This window comes from Salvelinus alpinus, chromosome 5 (genome assembly GCF_045679555.1).
Source record: "Salvelinus alpinus chromosome 5, SLU_Salpinus.1, whole genome shotgun sequence".
NCBI lineage: Eukaryota > Metazoa > Chordata > Actinopteri > Salmoniformes > Salmonidae > Salvelinus > Salvelinus alpinus.
The window spans coordinates 53,571,808-53,593,117 of NC_092090.1; the positions used below are offsets into that span (position 1 = coordinate 53,571,808).

At 40.6% G+C, this 21,310-nt stretch overlaps 1 protein-coding gene across 3 annotated transcripts in view; it reads right to left on the reverse strand.

The window, feature by feature from the left end:
- Positions 1-21,310, reverse strand: part of adam9a (ADAM metallopeptidase domain 9a) — a 90,560-nt gene that overhangs the window by 54,430 nt on the left and 14,820 nt on the right. For all 3 annotated transcript variants that reach the window (XM_071402278.1, XM_071402277.1, XM_071402279.1), the window contains exon 4: positions 16,302-16,380. In XM_071402278.1, coding sequence (XP_071258379.1) covers positions 16,302-16,380 — 79 coding nt within the window. The remainder of the gene's footprint in view (positions 1-16,301; positions 16,381-21,310) is intronic.

Consider the following 21,310-nt stretch of genomic DNA (forward strand, 5'->3'; position numbering starts at 1 on the left):
AACCATTGCAGTATGGACCTAGCTTTGCACACAGAGGCATTGTCATGCTGAAACAGGAAAGGGCCTGTTGTCACAAAGTCAGAAGCACAGAATCGTCTAGATTGTCATTGCATGCTGTAGCATTAAGATTTCCCGAACAATGAAAAACAGTCACAAGACCATTATACATCCTCCACCAAAATGTACAGATGGCACTTTGCATTCGGGCGGGTAACGTTCTCCTGGCATCCACCAAGCTCAGATATGTCCATCGGACTGCCAGATGGTGAAGCGTGATGTGGCATCCTATGACAATGCCACATTGAAAGTCACTGAGCACCTCAGTAAGGTCAATCTACTGCCAATGTTTGTCTATGGAGACTGCATGGATGTGCTCGGTTTTATACACCAGTCAGCAACAGGTGTGACGGAAATAGCTGAATCCACTAATTTGAAGGGGTGTCCACATACTTTTGAATATATAGTGTAGGCCCGGGTCACTAAGTAAACAACCACCCCATAAATATCGTAATCTGAAGCACTGATTAGAGGCTGACTGACCGGCTGAAATCCTCCTCACACTTTGCTTGACAATCTTGAGACCTGACCAGAGAGAGGGGGCAAGAAGGGCTGAACCCTCATCCAGCTGCTTTAAAGGGCCATTACAAAAGCAGACTGGGCAGGTCTGGGGCAACACTACCACATTAAAAGGGATAGTTTGGGGATTTTGTATATTCACATGATTTTATTTCCCATTGAGGTCAAGAGACCTCTTTTTACAAGGGAGACCTGAAAAACATGTTAGATATGAAACAACTAATTATGTAAAATCACTAGGAATATCCCTTTAAATGAGCCAAACCCAGGAAGCATGACTGGGGCCCCATCACTCTCAGCCAGGTGACAGTGATAGCTGGCATATGTAATTCCTAATCCTACTTGAGCATGGCTTTCAATGTAAACATACACACACCCCTGCTGACCTATGTCCAGATTAAGCTTCCGGGTGAAAAAATTTGATTAAAAAAAGTTGTGTGAGGACAAAACTAAGACCGTGGTAAACTTGTTAAATATAGAGTGATTAAATAGTTATTAAAAAGCTAAACAAAATGTGCAGGTAGCCAAGTAGCAACAAACAGTACAGCAGTGCAGAGACAACGCGGAAGTGCGTTGCTTCACCAGTCACGTGATCCAACTAGACAGTGAGGCTAAGATACATAATATGCACACACATTTATATTGACTCTACACACACACATCCACAAACGATCATCATATACAGGGCATTCAGAAAGTATTCAGACACCTTGACTTTTTCTTGTTTTTTTGCTTCTTCTCAGCTGCATCATTTTTTATACAGGTTATGGTCAATAATATCGAAGACTGCACTGAAATCTAACAGTACAGCTCCCACAATCTTCTTATTCATTTCTTTCAACCAATCATTTGTGTCCGTGCATTACATGTAGAGTGCACTTCTCTACAAGCATGCTGAAAGTCTGTTGTTTACAGAGAAATAGCACTGTATTTCGTCAAACACCATTTTTTCCAACAGTTTGCTAAGAGCTGGTAGCAAGCTGATAGGTCTGCTGTTAGAACAAGTAAAGGCCGCTATACCACTCTTGGGTAGGGAATTACTTGGCTTCCCTCCAGGCCTGAGGACCAAGTCTTTCCTCTAGGCTCAGATGAAAGACTTGATGGCTAGGAGTGGCTATAGAGTCAGAAAGCTACTGAGGATGGTAGCTATCTAAATTGTCAATGCCAGGAGGTTTGTCATTATTGATAACTTTACAAAATTGCAATGCTTTTCTTAAATTATTAGCTTTAGTATGCATGCATACGATGGCTAACTGTTCTTTGTTGACACTTCGTGCCTAAGTTTGCCCACTTTGTCAATGATTTTTGTGATGAATAAGCCATCTAATTCGATGAAAGTTTTTTATATACACACACACACACATATATATACACACATATATATACATTTATACACATACATATATATACACACACATATATAATATATATATATATATATACACATACATACAGTTGAAGTCGGAGGTTTACAGACACCTTAGCCACATACATATAAACTCAGTTTTTCACAATTCCTGACATTTAATCCGAGTAAAAAATCCCTGAGTTTGGTCAGTTAGGATCACCACTTTATTTTAAGAATGTGAAATGTCATAATAATAGTAGAGTTATTTTTATTTCAGCTTATATTTCTTTCATCACATTCCCAGTGGGTCAGAAGTTTACATACACTCAATTAGTATTTGGTAGCATTGCCTTTAAATTATTTAACTTGGGTCAAACGTTTTGGGTAGCCTTTCACAAGCTTCCCACAATAAATTGAGGGAATTTTGGTCCATTCCTCCTGCCAGAGCTGGTGTAACTGAGTCAGGTTTGTAAGACTTCCTTGCCCGCACATGCTTTTTCAGTTCTGCCCACAACTTTTCTATGGGAATGAGGTCAGGGCTTTGTGATGGCCACTCCAATACCTTGACTTTGTTGTCCTTAAGCCATTTTGTCATAACTTTGGAAGTATGCTTGGGGTCATTGTCCAGTTGGAAGAACCCTTTGCGACCAAGCTTTAACTTCCTGACTGATGTCTTGAGATGTTGCTTCAATATAGTCACATACCTCATGATGTCATCTATTTTGTGAAGTGCACCAGTCCCTCCTGCAGCAAAGCACCCCCACAACATGATGCCCAACCGTGCTTCACGGTTGGGATGGTGTTCTTCGGCTTGCAAGCATCCCCCTTTTTCCTCCAAACATAACGATGGTCATTATGGCCAAACAGTTCTATTTTTGTTTCATCAGACCAGAGGATATTTCTCCAAAAAGTACGATCTTTATCCCCATGTGCAGTTGCAAACCGTTGTCTGGCTTTTTTATGGCGGTTTTGGAGCAGTGGCTTCTTCCTTGCTGAGCGGCCTTTCAGGTTATGTCGATATAAGACTCGTTTTACTGTGAATATAGATATTTGTGGAGTGGTTGAAAATGAGTTTTAATGACTCCAACCTAAGTGCATGTAATCTTCCGACTTCAACTGTATATACACACACACACAAACTCAGCAAAAAAAGAAACGTCCCTTTTCCAGGACACCGTCTTTCAAAGATAATTCGTAAAAATCCAAATAACTTCACAGATCTTCATTGTAAAGGGTTTACACACAGTTTCCCATGCTTGTTCAACAAACCATAAAGAATTAATGAACATGCACCTGTGGAACGGTCGTTAAGACACTAACAACTTACAGATGGTAGGCAATTAAGGTCACAGTTATGAAAACTTAGGACACTAAAGAGGCCTTTCTACTGACTCTGAAAAAACACCAAAAGAAAGATTACCAGGGTCCCTGCTCATCTGCGTGAACGTGCCTTAGGCATGCTGCAAGGAGGCATGAGGACTGCAGATGTGGCCAGGGCAATAAATTGCAATGTCCGTACTGTGAGACACCTAACACGGAACCCAAACCGGCTGCGCACGTGCGCCATCACGCATACATTTATTTTGTCCACGACACGCAGGTTAAAATATCAAAACAAACTCTGAACCAATTACATTAATTTGGGGACAGGTCAAAAAGCATTAAACATTTATGGCAATTTAGCTAGTTAGCTTGCACTTGCTAGCTAATTTGCCCAATTTAGCTAGTTAGCTTGCTGTTGCTAGCTAATTTGTCCTGGGATATGAACATTAGGTTGTTATTTTACCTAAACTGCACATGGTCCTCCACTCCAACAATTAATCCACACAAAACGGTCAACCGAATCGTTTCTAGTCATCTCTCCTCCTTCCAGGCTTTTTCATCATTGAACTTATATGGTGATTGGCATCTAAACTTTCATAGTATTACAACGACAACGCCATTTATCTTTCAATCACCCACGTGGGTATAACCAATGAGGAGATGGCACGTGGGTACCTGCTTCTATAAACCAATGAGGAGATGGGAGAGGCAGGACTTGCAGTGCGATCTGCGTCAGAAATAGGAATGACTTCAATTTTAGCCCTTGGCAACGGAGACGCTCGTTGATGCGCGCGAGCAGTGTGGGTGCAATAATTGAATAACATAGATTCCTAAATTTATTTTGCAACGCTCGCACATGAGACGTGTGTAGTCAGGCTATAAGACAGCGCTACAGGGAGACAGGACGGACACCTGATCGTCCTCGCAGTGGCAGACCACTTGTAACAACACCTGCACAGGATCGGTACATCCGAACATCACACCTGCGGGACAGGTACAGGATGGCAACAACCATCCTGTTACATTTTTAGATATTACTAGTCAGATATTACTGCACTGTTGGAGCTAGAAACACCAGCATTTCGCGATACTACTCGGTATCGCAATACTTGGCCTGATATTGTATCGTTTGTAAAATGTTGGTATCGTCACAAGCCTACCATTGATGCAATCACACCTCTAACAACAAAAAAACATTTGTCACAAGAAATCAGCTCCCCGATATACAGAAAATACCCAAGCCCAGAAGCAAGCTTCCAGAAAATTGAAATGAAAATGGCGCTCCACAAACTGTAAGTCGTCCAACAAGCTTGTAAAGACAATACCGTGCAATATGGAAGAGCCCTCAATGCTGCTCGATCAGCCTACTCTTCCAACCTGATTGAGGCTCATAAAAAATAATCCAACATTTATTTTCTATACTGTCGCAAAGCTAACTAAAAAGCAGCAAGTGAGGATGGCCTTCACTTCAGCAGTGAGGAATTTATTAAACTTCGATGAAAAGGCCATTCAAAGGCCATTTTCTCAAAAGTGAGTTTACAAGTTTATCAACTTTAAAACCAAAATTACTTTCCCATTGTTCCTCAACTGTAGTGTATGATATACAATTTCCTAGCTCTGTCTCTTTACTTTTATCCAATGTAAAAAAACAAACAATTTGAATTTGTTTACATAAGACTGATTTGAGCCGTATGGTCACATTTCTTACTTCCTGTGACTCGTAAGGTTTGTTAAAATAAAAAAACGAAGTAAACAATCAGAATGTTCCCTTTCAATTATTTGACTTCATTTAAAAATGTTCTCATTTGTATCGCATTTTCTTTTAACAAATGTTAGACTATCAAAAAGAATGAGAGTTGAAATACTAGAATTAGGGTGTCCAATCAAAAACACATATTTTGACCAATGGGTAAAATAATATGGTCATTGTGTCGATAATCCTCTAAGACTAATGGTCCAAACCTCATGTCTCGAGCATAATCCGTTCAAAAGATATTGGAGTTTTTACCCTTGTAGGATGGCCAGAATTATGGTGGATGGATTTCAGAGAAAAAAAGAATAATGCACCATGTCAGCTGTGTTGGATTCTGTGCAAGAATTAAAGGCTACTGGCTACCTGACAAGCTCACTTTCCTGTTACACTAATCTTTCTTCTTGAATCCGCAGGACAAACTATAAAAAGGTAAGATGGATATCGATTGAGACATTACATGTAGCATTTTAGTATATGCTTTTCATATTAATTAGAAATTCCTGTAATTCTTAGATTTCTCACAATAACAAGCGTATCTGAAATTTCAACGGAGCACTGAGCGTATACCAAGCTTTTTAATTATTTTCAAAGCCTTTTGCATTTAATTCAGCTCGTGTCATGCAAATTGTTCGATCCGCAAAAACAACTTTGACCACAAAATGTAAAATCCTCAAAAGTTGTTACACGAAACTTGCACTGTGTTAGAGCTTGGTGTTTATTATCGGATGGTTAAGAAATTAGGTTACAAAATCCGACTTTTTGGATATGTTAATGATACAGTATGTTAGAGAAATACCCCACTGGACGATATATGAATAATCATATTTCTCTTGGTAAAATGTATAACATAAGGAAGTGAAGTTATCACCAAAGTGCGTTTACACCCACTCTGGGTAGACATCCTACTACAGCACACTGACAGTATCCAACACAAACATCTATTTCTTGATCATGATCAACCTTGTACTACCATTTCGCCCCAGATCCAGTGACGAGAAAATACCCTTAAAATTCATGACTCTAGTTTGCCAACAACTTAATCGAAATCACTCATTTTTGTGGCACAAAAAAAGTCAGTTGTAGAGCAGGGAAGACATTGCTAATTTCTTATGTGCATAGTTATGGAATATATGAGCTATATCAAGGGAAGGCATCCAAGTTAAAGCATTACAGGAAAATCCCTCTTTTCCAGACGTCCTCCATTGGCTTCTTCCCAGTAATACCAAAACAAAAAGTCCTCCAGCGTGGCTGTGGAAAATATATTGTATAATAAAAATAGTATATCAGAATATAGTAAGTATAGGCCACATTCACATTTTGGTCACAGGAGTATGTCATTTTTAAACTACCAAAGTGAAAAGGCCAGTATTTAGCACTGTACACCATTTGTCTAAATCTCTGCGCTTTGAAATGTTTAAACAGAACAGACAACTGAAAAATATCCCCAAAAAAACCCTAGTCGTATGTTGCATTCTGAGAATGTCTCATTGCGCCCTGCCCAGTGTCTGTGAGGAGGTTCTCCAGGTGTTGATAATAGGAACAACAGCCTTCTACAACAGACAGAAGATGGCCATTTTTGTCATTCTAGGCTCTTGCTAACATTTTCACGACAGTCTGCACAATTAGATTAAATCGCTCATCCTCCGATGCCCTTATGGCTCAGAAATCATAATGTGGTTGCTTTTGAAATGTAGGCAATGGCATTCATGGAGGCATCAAACAGACCAGTTCCAACACAGGCTTGATGTAGAATTGAATGAGATTGGCAATACAAAAAAAATGATAGGCCATTTCTTGCCTCCTGCTGTGAACAAAGGAACATGTGAGACTCCTGATTGTCAATTACAATAACATTTGACTGACTTGATCACAACAGTACTGATTTTAATCAAAATATTGAAGTGTGTTTCCTGTTACTCAGCATTTGTCATTAGACAGCGTTGTCACAACATGCCTGTACGACCATGATCCTTTAATCCAGATCCACAGATCCCCCTTTCTGATAGGCTCCCTGGGGATCCTGAGTCAGACGACGGGGGATCATGACAACCGGACAGCACAGCCTTCTATAGTCCCACTCTCTAGGGGTCAAACAAATGCCAGAGTCTACAAACGTCCCGCCCCTATCTCTGTAATGTCTTGTGATATACTGTTAACATGGCAAGATTACCATCTCTGTGACCTTCTCAATGTAAAACAAATGCAGAAGATGGACGTCTTCACACACCACCCATATTTCATCTGTCTAGCCAAAAAGGAGAGAAAGTGCTGGGGATGGTCTAGTTCTATTCTATGTCCCTCTCCATCTCAATCACTTCTTCAGTGTATTGATCAATAAAATAGACTACACATTTAAAAAAAACTTTTATTTAAAATTAAATAATTTAAAGGCATTCCTGACTGTACAGTAGGTCTGTCTGTAAGCCAGACGGTTACATCATCTTCCCAGAACTGCTGCTCTTAGTCATGATTTTTGTGAGCTAAGTTAGGACTCATTATGAATATGCAGAGGGAGAAACCAGTGCTTAAAGTAAGAATGCGCTATACGCTTTCTTCTGCAAAATGCATACATTTCCACAAAACATAGCTGATACCAGTACTAAAATGTCAGCGTCATACAGGAAGCAATACAGAGCTGGACTTCAGCAGTAAATAGTGGAGGACAACTGAATGATGACGTGATGAATGTGTGTCTTTAACCCAACACAACTCCCTTCCTCTATCAGAATGGGAGTTGCTTCCGCCTGTTCTGGCTCCATCCAGACAAACAGGAAATGAATAGTGATGCACCGATATTACATTCTTGGCCGATACCAATATTTTCCTTGCCAAAAAACCTGATAGCTATAACCGATATAAAAAAAAATTGCGGCCTTTTAAGCATTCTAGTAGTTAAATAGTTAACACACACACGCAGCGGTCTAAGGCACTGCATCTCAGGGCAAGAGGTGTCACTACAGTCCCTGATTCGAATCCAGGCTGTATCACAGCTGGCTGTGATTGGGAGTCCCATAGGGCGGCGAACAATTGGCCCAGCGTTGTCCGGGTTTGGCCGGGTTAGGCCGTCACTGTAAATAAGAATTTGTTCTTAACTGACTTGCCTAGTTAAATAGAGGTTAGACACACCACATTGACCAAAAAGTTATTTTGTTGGCATTTACGTATGTCCCCATTTCTTTCACTTACTTGCTGCGCTGTTTCTTGTTCAATTGTTCAGTCGTTTCATTCTCAACCGGGATTTCTATGGAACACCGTTTGTGTCTTTGCATGTCAAAGAAGATACATTAACAATAAGCTTGTTGACCAATCAGGACCTGAATATGACTGCACATAATAACTTAACATGTTCATACATTGATTACTCTATCAATCGTATTTTATATGTCACAACGATTCATCGATACATATGGTATGATGCTGGTCAAGTTCTCGCACACCTACAGTGCTGGTCATTAAAAAAAAGCTTGCTAGCTCATGGATGCAAACAATGTTCTTCCACAAAACATAGCAAAACGACATCTGTTTCAGTAGCTGTATAGCTAGGTGTCATCTAAAATAACCCTAATTTGTAAGACAGTTCTTATTTGATTAATGGTGGTCGGACCCAAGCTAGCCACAATAAGGATTAGCCACAATAGTGGACTTTGCGGTTAGCCTTCAAAATGAAAATGTCATTGACAGTGCTGCAAATGCATACAAATAGTAGAATTAAGCAATAATTGAATAGATCATGCTAAATGAGGTTGGAATGTTGTAAAAAATAAATCAACAGAAGGCAATTTGTTAATTTGACAAAAGACTTGAAATCACACTGGATGTATTACACTTTATAATTTCATTTGGGAGCATACTTATTTCACTGTACAGCTTTACCTATGGATTGCGGATCAATGACATGGGGTTTCAGTCTACTAAGTGACACCCAGAGAACATTAGCATCGTAGCTCTTATTGCGGGACTCTGAAACAACTGTTTATTGAGCCAAATTTATTGTCAACCTATGTGTATTGAACACTATTCCAGAGGAAAAACAATACTGCGTGGATATTTTGGAGTCCGATAACTCTGAGGGAAGTTGGGAAAAAATATCTTGGGTATTGAGTAGAGGTCAACCGATTATGATTTTTCAACGCCAATACCGATTATTGGAGGACAAAAAAAAGCTGATACCGATTAATCGGATGATTTTTATATATATTTGTAATAATAACAATACTGAATGAACACTAACTTTAACTTATTACATAAATAAAACCAATTTAGTCTCATATAATGAAACATGTTCAATTGTTTAAATAATGTAAAAACACATTAATGGAGAAGGAAGTAAAAGTGCAATATGTGCCATGTAAGAAAGCTAACGTTTAAGTTCCTTGCTCAGAACATGAGAAGATATGAAAGCTGGTGGTTCCTTTTAACATGAGTCTTCAATATTCCCAATTAAAAAGTTTTAGGTTGTAGTTATTATAGGACTATTTCTCTCTATACCAGTTGTATTTCATATACCTTTGACTACTGGATGCTCTTATAGGCACTATAGTATTGCCAGCCTAATCTTGGGAGTTGATAGGCTTGAAGTCATAAACAGTGCTGCGCTTCAAACATTGCAAAGAGCTGCTGGCAAACGCAGGAAAGTGCTGTTTGAATGAATGCTTACGAGCCTGCTGCTGCCTACCATCGCTCAGTCAGACTGCTCTATCAAATATCATATCATAGACTTAATTATAATAAACACACAGAAATAGGAGCCTAGGTCATTAATATGGTCAAATCCGGAAACTATCATTTCGAAAACAAAACGTTTATTCTTTCAGTGAAATACGGATCCGTTCCGCATTTCATCGAACGGGTGGCAACCCTAAGTCTAAATATTTCTGTTACATTGCACAACCTTCAATGTTATGTCATAATTACGTAAAATTCTGGCAAATTAATTACGGATTTTGTTAGGAAGAAATGGTCTCCACACAGTTCGTAATGAGCCAGGTGGGCCAAACTGCTGCATATATCCTGACTCTGCTTACACTGAACGCAAGAGAAGTGACACAATTTCCATAGTTAATATTGCCTGCTAACATGAATTTATCTTAACTAAATATGCAGGTTTAAAAAATATATACTTCTGTGTATTGATTTTAAGAAAGGCATTGATGTTTATGGTTAGGTACATTTGTGGAACGAATGTGCTTTTTTCACGAATGCGCTTTTGTTAAATCATCACCCATTTGGCGAAGTAGGCTGTGATTCGATGATAAATTAACAGACACCTCATTGATTTTATGCAACGCAGGACAAGCTAGTTAAACTAGTAATATCGTCAACCATGTTAAGATTGATTGTTTATGAGATAAGTTTAATGCTAGCTAGTAACTTACCTTGGCTCCTTGCTGCACTCGCGTAACAGGTGGTCAGCCTGCCACGCAGTCTCCTCGTGGATTGCAATGTAATCGGCATCCAAAAACGCAGATTACCAATTGTTATGAAAACTTGAAATCGGCCCTAATTAAATCGGCCATGCCGATTAATCGATCGACCTCTAGTATTGAGTAGACTGTTACCCCCATTTAATTGATCCCCAATCCTTAGGTAAAGCTATACAGTGCAATATGAATGTCAATACACACAATAGGCTGAGTGGGGAGGTGATTTCACACAGTCATGCGAAAAGAGCTACAACGCTAATATTTGGGTAAACTCTTCACAGTTGTGTTCTGTGGGTGTCACCGAGTAGACAGATACCCCATTTCATTGCTTCACATTCCAACCTTGTTTAACATTATCTAGTCTAAATATGGCATGATTCCACCAATTGTAACCTTCAACATCACTTTCAAAAAGGTACTTGTATTTTGAAGGCAAACCACAAATTGGTCAGGTTGAGCCTCACTAGCCAGATGAAGCAAGCTTCCTGCTTATAACATTAGCTTTGGCCAACAGGGTTAAATAGCAGGCTAGCTATATATTTTCATGAACTGAAGTTCATTTGGCGAACAACAAGTGGCTACATAGCTAATACTTAAATCACAACGATTCCTAAATCATTGCTAAGAATAATGAAAACGACTGCAGTTTCTACTGGTCATTGTTTTCAGGCTGGTTGTATTGGTGCTAGCTCGGTACCAAGCTAAAGCTAGCTAGCTTCCCCAGAAGTTGCGGACGAACAAATAATGCTTTATTACCAACGCGGTATTGTAAACACATCGCTCGTGGCCGGTGTTTGCAGATTTTTTACAGCTTTGCAGGTGCTACTGATAGTAGTGGTGGCGCTTGGCTTGCACATGCAAATAGTTTTGTCAAATAGTGTTATTTGACGTGTATCTTTTTTGACACACAAAGACCCAAACGGCGTTCCATAGTATGTCGTGAAGCTAATAGTGACGATATTACTGTAATTCCGGTCGGGCAACATCTGAAAAATAGCACACTTAGTAGTGTGTACCGGTGCTCGACCATTCGCGAAAGCCAACTTCACCCACGACAGAGAACGGTTGATTGTCAAAGGCAATGAATTCCATTATCTTAGTGTTAATGGATTTCGCCGTTGTGTTGTCTCGCTGAAATTTTCTTACTCTTTCAAATGACTGCTTGACTTGTTTACTGCTCGATCCACACAGCAGACATTGTTGGCTAGGTTAGGAATGCTGTGTTGCAGCTGTAGCGCAACATTTTACATGGCGTCATTACGTCATGTACCTACATTATATAGGTATGCACGTCAGCTTTGACATTGGCGTTAAACTAGACATCGGCCGATACCGATGTTGGCATTTTTAGCTAATATCGGCCAATTCCGATATGTTCACCGATATATCATACATCCCTAGAAATTAACACCAATTAATTAGTGGATAGAACTATTCAATTGTACCTTCACGATCCTGACAGGAGGGCTGTAACAGTCTTGTAGAGCACAGGAGACCCAAGTTCAACCCAGTCGGTCTCATACAAATAGGACATCCAATCAAAAAAACTAAGAAGTCATTGTGGATGGTTGTACTGAAGTGACTGTTTTTATGGGATAGTAGTATCATTTTAACATGAGTTTCTGTTTTAAAGAAATATAGTTATCTATTAAATTACAAAACAGGTTGGGCAGAAGAGGCCATTTCCACAGCACACGTTTCTATAAAAGGCAGTCGCAAAGCAGTCAATAAAAAGCTATGAGAAAGAAGTGCATTTGAGAGATGCTAAATGGGTGATACATTGTCAGTGCCCTGTTGGGTTAGGTGATATGAGCATACCGGTATTATCATATATCACGATAAATGATAGTCAGGTCCAAAATTATTGGCACCCATTATAAAGATGAACAAAAAAGACTGCATAAAATAAATAATTCAAATACTGAGCTACTGTATGCTAAAAAAAAATGTTTTTTTTATATTCTTTATACTAATACAATTGCACATGAAAACAGAGCTCTTTGGCCACACATATCAGTGGTGGGTTTTGGGTTGAAAAATAATATGCATATACTATATACATATACTATAAAACATGGTGGTGGATGTTTGATGTTATGGGGCTATTTGGCTTCCACTGGTCCTGGGGCCCTTGTCCTGAACTTTTTCCAGTATCAGGACATTGTATCCAAAAACATGGTTGCCTCTGCCAGGAGGCTGAAACTTGGCCACAAGTTCATCTTCCAGCAAGACAATAACCCCAAGCACACATCAGAATCCACAAAGAAATTATTAATTGACCACATAATCAACATTCTGCAATGGCCATCTCAGTACATAAGTGCAGTCAAAGCATATTAAGGATCTGGTAAGATTATGTTTGGAGGAATGGTCTAAAATCCATCCCAATGTGTTCTCCAATCTCATAAAACATAGAAAAAATCTCAAGGTATTCAAAACAGATGTACTAGTTTAAGAATATAATTTCCCACATTTTTTGAGCATACAATATAGCTCAGTATCTGTATTATATAGTCGCGCCAATAATTTTGGACCTGACTGACTGTGCATGTACACACACACACACACACACACACACACAGAGTGTACAAAACACTAGGAACGTCTGCTTTTTCCATGACAGACTGACCAGGTAAAAATCTATGATTCTTTATTGGTGTCACTTTTTAAATCCACTTCAAATCAGTGTAGGTGAAGGGACAGGTTAAACAAAGATTTTTAAGCCTTGAGACAATTGAGACATGGATTGTGTACTATGGAAACCCATTTGAAGTCTAAGATTTCACTTCACTGGGGACTAAGGGGCCTTGTCCGAACAAAGAAAAAACACCCAAGACCATTATTCCTCCTCCACCAAACAATACAGTTGCCACTATGCATTGGGGCAGGTAGTGTTTCCATGGCATCCGCCAAACCCCGATTCAGACTGCCAGATGGTGAAGCGTGATTCATCACTCCAGAGAACCCGTTTCCACTGTATACCTCCACTACACTACTTTGATACACATCAGTAGGGATTAAGAAGTGAGTATAAGCAATGCCCACTGAAAGAAAAGTGGGTATACGGATTATACCTGCGTCTACCCTTCACTACAACATTGGCCCTTCTCGTTTTACAAAAAGTGCACTCTCCTACATGAGTGCGCTGGTATTACGGTTTCTGTCCTTTCAGAATCAAAAACCTGTCACACACTGAAGGCCTCCTATTGGTTTGCCACTGTGCAAACATGTCTATAATAACAGATAGGCTGTTAAGATATTCATGTTTCAAGAAAGGAGTATGTATATACAGTGCCTTCGGAAAGTATTCAGACATTCACTTTTAGCACATTTTGTTACGGTACAGCCTTACTCTAAAATGGATTAAATAAAAAAATCCTTAGCAATCTGCACACAATACCCCATAATAACAAAGTGAAAACAGGTTGTTCAACATTTTTTCAAATGTATTAAACAGAAATACCTTATATAAATAAGTATTCAAACCCTTTGCTATGAGACTCGAAGTTGAGCTCAGGTTCATCCTGTTTCCCTTGATCATCCTTCAGATGTTTCTACAACTTGGATTCCACCTGTGGTAAATTCAAATCAAATCAAATTTTATTTGTCACATACACATGGTTAGCAGATGTTAATGCGAGCGTAGCGAAATGCTTGTGCTTCTAGTTCCGACCATGCAGTAATATCTAACAAGTAATCTAACCAAACAATTTCACAACAACTACCTTATACACACAAGTGTAAAGGAATGAATAAGAATATGTACATAAAAATATATGAATGAGTGATGGCCGAACGGCATAGGCAAGATGCAGTAGATGGTATAGAGTACAGTATATAGAGTACAGTATATACATATGAGATGAGTAATGTAGGGTATGTAAACATTATATAAAGTGGCATTGTTTAAAGTGGCTAGTGATACATTTATTACATCAATTTTCCCATTATTAAAGTGGCTAGAGTTGAGTCAGTATGTTGGCAGCAGCCACTCAATGTTTGTGATGGCTGTTTTTCAGTCTCTCGGTCCCTGCTTTGATGCACCTGTACTGACCTCGCCTTCTGGATGATAGCGGGGTGACCAGGCAGTGGCTCGGGTGGTTGTTGTACTTGATGATCTTTTGGGCCTTCCTGTGACATCGGGTGGTGTAGGTGTCCTGGAGGGCATGTAGTTTGCCCCCGGTGATGTGTTGTGCAGACCTCACTACCCTCTGGAGAGTCTTACGGTTATGGGCGGAGCAGTTGCCGTACCAGGTGGTGATACAGCCCGACAGGATGCTCTCGATTGTGCATCTGTGAAAGTGTTTTTGGTGACAAGCTACATTTCTACAGCCTCCTGAGGTTGAAGAAGCGCTACTGCGCCTTCTTCACCACGCTGTCTGTGTGGGTGGACCTTTTCAGTTCGTCCGTGATGTGTACGCCGAGGAACTTAAAACTTTCCACCCTCTCCACTACTGTCCCGTCGATGTGGATAGGGGGGTGCACCCTCTGCTGTTACCTGAAGTCCACAATCATCTCCTTTGTTTTGTTGACGTTGAGTGTGAGGTTATTTTCCTGACACCACACTCCGAGGGCCCTCACCTCCTCCCTGTAGGCCGTCTCGTCGTTGTTGGTAATCAAGCCTACCACTGTAGTGTCATCTGCAAACTTGATGATTGAGTTGTAGGCGTTCATGGCCACGCAGTCGTGGGTGAACAGGGAGTACAGGAGAGGGCTGAGAAGGAACCCTTGTGGGGCCACAGTGTTGAGGATCAGCGGGGTGGAGATGTTGTTACCTACCCTCACCACCTGGGGGCGGCCCGTCAGGAAGTCCAGGACACAGTTGCACAGGGTGGGGTCGAGACCCAGGGTCTCGAGCTTAATGACGAGTTTGGAGGGTACTATGTTTTTAAATGCTGAGCTGTAGTCGATGAACAGCATTCTTACATAGGTATTCCTCTTGTCCAGATGGGTTAGGGCAGTGTGCAGTGTGATTACTATTGCGTCGTCTGTGGACCTATTGGGGCGGTAAGCAAATTGGAGTGGGTCTAGGGTGTCAGGTAGGGTGGAGGTGATATGGTCCTTGACTAGTCTCTCAAAGCACTTCATGATGACGGAAGTGAGTGCCACGGGGCGGTAGCCATTTAGCTCAGTTACCTTAGCTTTCTTGGGAACAGGAACAATGGTGGCCCTCTTGAAGCATGTGGGGACAGCAGACTGGTATAAGGATTGATTGAATATGATTGAATTGCGACTCTACTTTGTCTCTATACTGACGCTTAGCTTGTTTGATTGCCTTGCGGAGGGAATAGCTACACTGTTTGTATTCGGTCATGTTTCCGGTCACCTTGCCCTGATTAAAAGAAGTGGTTCGCGCCTTCAGTTTTGCGCGAATGCTGCCATCAATCCACGGTTTCTGGTTGGGGAATGTTTTATTAGACTGGACATGATTTGGATAAGGCACAAACAGGTCTAAGTAGTTAAAACGCTGTCAGTTACACTTCAAACTTTAGGTCACACTATTACTGCCTGCAGATGATATTCCGCTGAAACTAGGCAGCACGCATGTGAATATAATTCAAGTGCTTTGCGATGGTGTAGGGTACTTTATGCATGATTTCACTATGTACTACATAATTGATGTAGTACATAGGCTTAAAAATCCTTCTTCAACTTGTCTCCTCCCCTTCATCTACACTCCTTGAAGTTGATTTAACAAGTGACATCAATAAGGGATCTTAGACTGACCAGGTGAAAGCTATGTCATGGAAAGAGCAGGTGTTCCTAATGTTTTGTACACTCAGTGGAAAACACAATATTTAACAAGGGCATATTATTGATATGAAAATATGGATATCGCCTAGCCCTAGTACCCTTAGGTTATCTTAAACGGTCTTACCTGCATTGGAGGTCTGTTGGTTATTAGAGATCCATCCTTGGCATGTGTGTACACAGTGAAGTCCTTAGGGAGCAGTAGCCTACAAAACAAAACACACGCTGACGTTACACCCTCTGTCAGGAATTACACATCAGATCATAAGTATCAGAGCCGGGTAAAAAGTCAACGTCTGATTAAAAATGAATGGTAATTTTAAATGAAGTAAAATTGTGGGACTTGCTTTACCTGTTATTTTTTGTTGTGGTAGTTAAAGGAGTTAATATTTACTTGAACCCTTGACTTTCTCCACATTTTATTACGTTACAGCCTTATTCTGAAATGGATTCAATATCCCCCCCCCCCTCAATCTACACACAATACCCCATAATGACAAAGCAAAAAAGTTGACATTTTTTGCAAATGTATAAAAAAATATATACACTGCTCAAAAAAATAAAGGGAACACTTAAACAACACAATGTAACTCCAAGTCAATCACACTTCTGTGAAATCAAACTGTCCACTTAGGAAGCAACACTGATTGACAATAAAATTCACATGCTGTTGTGCAAATGGAATAGACAAAAGGTGGAAATTATAGGCAATTAGCAAGACACCCCCAATAAAGGAGTGATTCTGCAGGTGGTGACCACAGACCACTTCTCAGTTCCTATGCTTCCTGGCTGATGTTTTGGTCACTTTTGAATGCTGGCGGTGCTCTCACTCTAGTGGTAGCATGAGACGGAGTCTACAACCCACACAAGTGGCTCAGGTAGTGCAGCTCATCCAGGATGGCACATCAATGCGAGCTGTGGCAAGAAGGTTTGCTGTGTCTGTCAGCGTAGTGTCCAGAGCATGGAGGCGCTACCAGGAGACAGGCCAGTACATCAGGAGACGTGGAGGAGGCTGTAGGAGGGCAACAACCCAGCAGCAGGACCGCTACCTCCGCCTTTGAGCAGGAGGAGCACTGCCAGAGCCCTGCAAAATTACCTCCAGCAGGCCACAGCAGGCCACTTTGGATGTGGGGCACATTATCAGAAATGACTACATTGACTACTACACTTTTATACACTCTCCTACTAGAATACCACAGTATATGCAGACTAATAATAGCGCACAGAAAACAATGAGGCATTGTTAAGGTTTTAAATAAGCTTTGAGTATTTAAAAAAAAAAACGTATTTGGACGATAGCGGGATGTTCATGAAGTCCTTTCTGGGCTGGAGGGGGATAAGTGGGAAGAGGGATCCAATGGCCGTAAAGGGGAACCCCTTCCCATGGAGCATTTCTTGGGGGAACACAAAAGTTAACTGAGCAAAGCTTGGTTTTATTTTTTTGCCTGATTCCGTTTGCCGTTTTGTTTTACCTGATTTCCGCTCTCACTCTCAAAATCATACTTAGAAAAACAACCAAAGTGGATGTGCTTAAATCACATCAGGAAACCACTTTTGAGGTCTGTGAAAAATTGAAGAAATTGCATTTTTGGGTGTAGTTACCCTTCAATACAAGTGCGCACCAGCAAGAGAATGTGTTTGGTTAGCAATGTTTCTGTAGAGCGCATGTGATTGCAGCATTTTCTAAACAAATGGCTACTGGATTTATGCAAATAATCATTACATAATTCTGCCAGGAAGGCATAGGATACTTTGTAGTTAACATTTAATTGAGTTTTTTGGGGAAAGCCTTTCCAGCTCTACCAGGGTTATCATTAGAATCTTCACTAACGGCTACACAAAGTGTAGACATACACGGACACGCAGACGGGCATTCCTGTGCCATTTCAGAAATTTGCAGGAAAAAACTAAATCACTCATGTATTTTGTTCATGTCTTATGATTAACTTGGGCAAATGAATTACTTTCCTAATAAGTTCAATACATTTAGTTGACTTCTTGCCAAGTTCAATTCATTAAAAAAAAAATATTGTTGAATTCCGTTTGCATTCTCCGCAACACCGATTTTAGAGGGCACTATATAGAGTACCACACCTACTCATTCAAGGTTTTTTTCTTCTTTATTTTGACTATTTTCTACTTTGTAGAATAATAGTGAAGACATCAAAACTATGAAATAACACATGGAATCATATGAGAAAGTAGCCACCCTTTGCACACCCTTGGCATTCTCTCAACCAGCTTCATGAGGGAGTAGCCTGGAATGCAATTCAATTAACAGGTGTGCTTTGTTAACAGCTAATTTGTGGAATTTCTTTCCTTCTTAATGCGTTTGAGCCAACCAGTTGTGTTGTGACAAGGTGGGGGAGGTATACAGAACATAGCCCTATTTGGTAAAAGACCAAGTCCATATTATGGCAAGAACAGGTCAAATAAGCAAAGAGAAACGACAGCATCATTACTTTAAGACATGAAGGTCAGTCAATTAGGAAAAAAATCAAGAACTTTTAAAGTTTCGTCAAGTGCAGTTACAAAAACCTTCAAGCGCTATTATGAAATTGGCTCTCATGAGGACCGCTGCAGAGGACAAGTTCCTTAGAGTTAACTGCACCTCAGATTGCAGCCCAAATGAATGCTTCAGAGTTCAAGTAACAGACATCTCAACATCAACTGTTCAGGGGAGAATTTGTCCCTTGGTCTGATGAGTCCAAATTTGCGATTTTTGTTTCCAACCACTGTGCCTTTGTGAGACAAAGTAGGTGAATGGATTACCTGACAGGACCATCTCACAGTAGTGAGATAAGTTAGTTGTACCCTACTGATGATGTGTTGTTGAAATAGTAAGGTAAGCCTACCACATCACCATCATACATGAGTTCATGTGTGGTTCCCACCGTGAAGCATGGAGGTGGTGGTGTGATGGTGCTTTGCTGGTGACACCGTCAGTGATTTATTTAGAATTCAAGGCACACTTAACCAGCATGGCTACCACAGCATTCTGCAGCGATATGCCATCCAATCTGGTTTGCGCTTAGTGGGACTATAATTTGTTTTTCAACAGGACAATGACCCAAAACACACCTCTAGGCTGTGTAAGGGCTATTTGACCAAGGAGAGTGGAGTGTTGCATCAGATGACCTGTCCTCCACAATCACCAGACCTCAACCCAATTGAGATGGTTTGGGATGAGTTGGACCGCAGAGTGAAGGAAAAGCAGCCAACAAGTGCTCAGCATATGTGGGAACTCCTTCAAGACTGTTGGAAAAGCATTCCAGGTGAAGCTAGTTGAAAGAATGCCAAGAGTGCGCAAAGCTGTCAAGGCAAAGGGTGGCTACTGAAGAATATCAAATATAAAATATATTTTGATTTGTTTTAACACTTTTTTTGGTTACTACATGATTCCATATGTGTCATGTCATAGTTTGGATGTCTTCACTATGATTCTACAACGTAGAAAACAGTAAAAATAAAGAAAAACCCTTGAATGAGTAAGTGTGTCCCAACTTTTGACTGGTACTGTATATCTGCCGTTGATATGGCAATGTAGGAGGATAGAGTACTTTGGAGGAGCCAGGAGCGTGTCTTTGGTAATCGGACGAAGGGCACTCTTTGAAAACAAGAGAAGAACAAGAACAAGCAAAACAAGCAAAATCCAGGTACAAGCAAAATGCAGGTACAGTAATGTATGTGAATAATGAAAATGCACGCTCAGTAGACCATTTAAAACCCCTTTATTCATAGGCTACTTTTGGAGACACTATAAAAAGACACACCTATGTGATGCTGCTAAACCAGCCTTGGTTAAGGGGAGGGTAGGCTGTGATTGGTTTTTAAATCAATATAAACGAAAATGGGGGGAAACCAATCGTTTTTTAATGTTTATCAATATTCAAAAGGCACTCGCACATCTGAGCAATCTTTTTTGCAGGTGCATGGTTGAACAAGATGAAGGAAAAAGGAAATTGCTCTTGATAGTATCTCTGATCTTTAATAAGCTTACGTATCGGCCTCACGGCCTTCGTCAGAGCTTTCGGCAATACGTAAGCTTATTAAAGATCAGTGATACTATCAAGAGCAGTGTCATGTTTATCAATATGAAATTCACCGGCCCAAAAGGTACATCTCTCCTTCCATGGGAACTGTGCATCATGGTTGGATAGGCTGCACTTCCTCGCTCAAAATCCATGTCATTATCAACTGCGTTACCGTTAAGACCTGATTTTTGTGGCTCTTAAAACGTTCACATTCGCGTAGCATGAAATGGACACTTTTGCGCTCGTTTTTAAGGACACACGTCAAATATTGTCACCCCTCCCACCTCGCAATAGCAGCAAATGAGCATACGCTCTTGGGAAAGAATTTGGCAGGGTATTCTTTTTTTAGGAACAACAGAGCCTATAAGAACAGAACTCTATTATCATTTAACTGCATCTGTAACGTCTGACCATGTCCTTGGCTGACAACATTTGAGCTGACAAACTCAGCCTCCTAAGCGAGTAGTGTTTACAACTGGAAAATGTCAACTCTGCATTTCTCCGTCAAAGTGCACAATTTCAGAAAACCCTCAGGTTTGCCGTGGGGGCAGCTCTGCAAAAGACAAACTACAAGTGTACCTTTGGATTCCGATATCACTATGAGGAAAGCATCACTGTAGCTTTAAAAGACTGGTAGTAGAGCACTGTGCCTCTTAGCCACGCAGTGTGCAGGATAACATGGCATAATGGACCTAGCCACAGACCAGCCTAACGCGAATTAATTTGGGGGCTGCTCTGCAACTTTTATAGATGGAACAGAAATGCTGCGGTGTATATTTAATTGCTACATAAACAATTCCCTTCGAAAGGTCTAATGGGCTGCAGGCCGAGTTGCCCACGCGTAGGGCCTTGCACTCTGCCTCATCCCTGGTCAGGAACATCACTTGACAGGGGTGCTATTGGACAGTTGCTGAATCCCAAAATCCACCCCTAACCCCTGGTTACTCCTGCAGAAATAATCTGATAGGTATGGTCATTACTGCACCTTGACTTCTAAATAAGCTAGGTCGAGTTTGACATATTGCTAATACTAACTATGAGAGAAACAACAGAACAGTGGCCGAGTGCCTCTGACCAGAATATAGTCCGCCAAATTCTGTTC